This window comes from Antrostomus carolinensis, unplaced genomic scaffold (assembly GCF_000700745.2).
Source record: "Antrostomus carolinensis isolate BGI_N321 unplaced genomic scaffold, ASM70074v2 scaffold2609, whole genome shotgun sequence".
Taxonomy (NCBI): Eukaryota; Metazoa; Chordata; class Aves; order Caprimulgiformes; family Caprimulgidae; genus Antrostomus; species Antrostomus carolinensis.
The window spans coordinates 40,524-42,747 of NW_010339376.1; the positions used below are offsets into that span (position 1 = coordinate 40,524).

Sequence of the window (2,224 nt, forward strand, 5' to 3'; positions counted from 1 at the left end):
GGGATTCTTAGATTCCTGTTCATGTTCAAAATACTTCTAGTCAAATTTAGGAGGAACAGGGGACAGACATCAGCCCAGCTTTTTGAGGTGCACCTCTGCTCCTTTGGGGAATCTGGAAGTATCTCTGGTTAAAGAGAAGGCTTTGGACCAAACACCTGGAGGTGCCTGTGTAGATGCGAGCACTGTCACCGGCCAGGTCTGTGACACCTGAAGGTACCAAAGCTGCATCCTAAGATGCATCCTGCCCAGGGTGTAACTGAGATGGGTTCCTTTGGGGTAGACCTCTGTTCACTGGGGAAGGTGCACCTAATCATCCATGGCTGATGATTTTATTCTGGCCCCAGGAGCCTACAGGAGTTGGGTATTACAGAAGCACAGCTGGGAATGCCAAACGAGAGTGTTTTAGCAAAAGTCTTGACAGATACTTGAAATTTTTGCTCAAACCAAAAATGAAATTGCATGTACAACGGTCATAACAGCATCCCAGGGTTCTACCTGAACGAAAAAAGACGCAATTCGAACCATGGAGGTGATGTCTTTAAGGCTGTAGGTTGCTCAGAGGGTTAAGTTGAGGAAGCTCTGCCCAGCTGCTGGGCTGAAATAAATCATTCAGATAGCAAGAAGTTAATGTGGGGCATGATTCTAACCTTGTAGAAGACCCTGCTATGGGAAAAGAACCCACTATAAACCACAGTACTTGCTGAGGAGCTGTCACGAGCAGATGTCTAAATGCTTTCTGAGTCATTTTCACCCACTATAAACCACAGTGCTAAAGTACTTGCTGGGGAACAGTCACAAGCAGATGTCTAAATGCTTTCTGAGTCATTTTCCCAGCAGAAAAAAAAATCCCTTGGATTTCGTTTATCAAGAGAAGCGTAAATGAGGACTAATTAAGGTCAGGACTGAGTCCTGGGTAAATAAAAACATGTTGTGACAAAACCAGATGTGGAAATGTGCAGCTCTTGGATTCACACAACTCTAGAACCGTGACAGAGACACAGGGTGGGTTTTTAAAGACTGATGTGAGTGGGGAACAGATCCCAGAGAAGGGATGGGACCACCCTCTCCAGAGGACAAGCATCAGAACCCATCAACACTGCCTTCAGGGGTGATGAACCTCTTTGGGAAGGGTCCAGCGGGGTGCTGACAAAGCAGTTAGTGTGTGTTTCATGGCATGGACAACTCCCCCCCATAAAGCAGGCAGTGAGGACCCAAAACTCTACCAACACCATGCTGTAGACATGTCAGTGACTCACCGCGGTGAAAGAGTTGAAGAGATAGTAGAGAGCCCAGGCGATGATGACAATGTAGTAGATGTTCAGCCAGAAGGAGAGAACCACAGCTGCCAGCCCCACTCCTGTGAACGAAGGCAGAGGACAGCATCAATCCAGGTGTTTGGTGCCCAGCTGCGCTCACGGACATCACAAGTTTTGTGGTAGAACCAGAAGAAGTGAACCAGCTCATCAACACAGGACCTGATAGAGCTACACTGAACCTTGTTCCCTCACATCTCCCACCCCTTCCCACCAGGTGAGCAGTGCTACCTCTCAGTATGCCACAGGTAATTTAGGGACAGAGCTCCATGAAAACAGGATCTGGTCACTTCCCTGTTAGAATCGCTCTTTCCCACATCCAAGGCATTTCTGAATCACCACTGGTTTCCAGAAACCACGGAAAGGTTCACGTCCCCTACACCCACAGCTTTCCCATGCAATTAAAGTGAGCCCACATGGAGAGGCTTGGGGCAGGTCTTCTGCAGCCAAAGCCCCTCTGTCGCAGTTCCTGCTGCTCATAAAGTGCCTCGTCACCACGCAAGACTGCTTGAACTCCCTGGAAGTGTTCTCGGCCAGGTTGGATGAGGCTTTGAGCAAACTGGTCTAGTGGAAGGTGTCCCTGCTGCTGGCAGGGGGGTTGGAACTGGAGGAGCTTTAAAGTCCCTTCCCACCCAGACCAGTCTGGGATTCTATGATTCCATGAACAGGGCACAGTGATGTTAGCGATCGCAGACACCAGGGCCAAGGACAGTATGATAAAGACAGGGGGAAAAAGCTCCCCTCACCTGTCACCCCATCCCAGTCTCCAGGGATTTGCTGATTTCCTTACCAAACCATTAAAAGCTTTTTTTTTAGTTATGTGCCACCACCTCCACAAACTTACAGAATCACAGAGTCACAGACTGGTGGGGTTGGAAGGGACCTCAGGAGATCATCCAGTCCAACCCCCC

General features: G+C 49.0%; 1 protein-coding gene across 1 annotated transcript in view; it reads right to left on the reverse strand.

Annotated features, from left to right (window-relative positions):
• LOC104531053 (sodium- and chloride-dependent GABA transporter 1) overlaps positions 1–2,224 on the reverse strand; it is a 22,431-nt gene that overhangs the window by 13,750 nt on the left and 6,457 nt on the right. Inside the window, exon 3 of the mRNA XM_010175832.1 lies at positions 1,257–1,357. Coding sequence (XP_010174134.1) covers positions 1,257–1,357 — 101 coding nt within the window. The remainder of the gene's footprint in view (positions 1–1,256; positions 1,358–2,224) is intronic.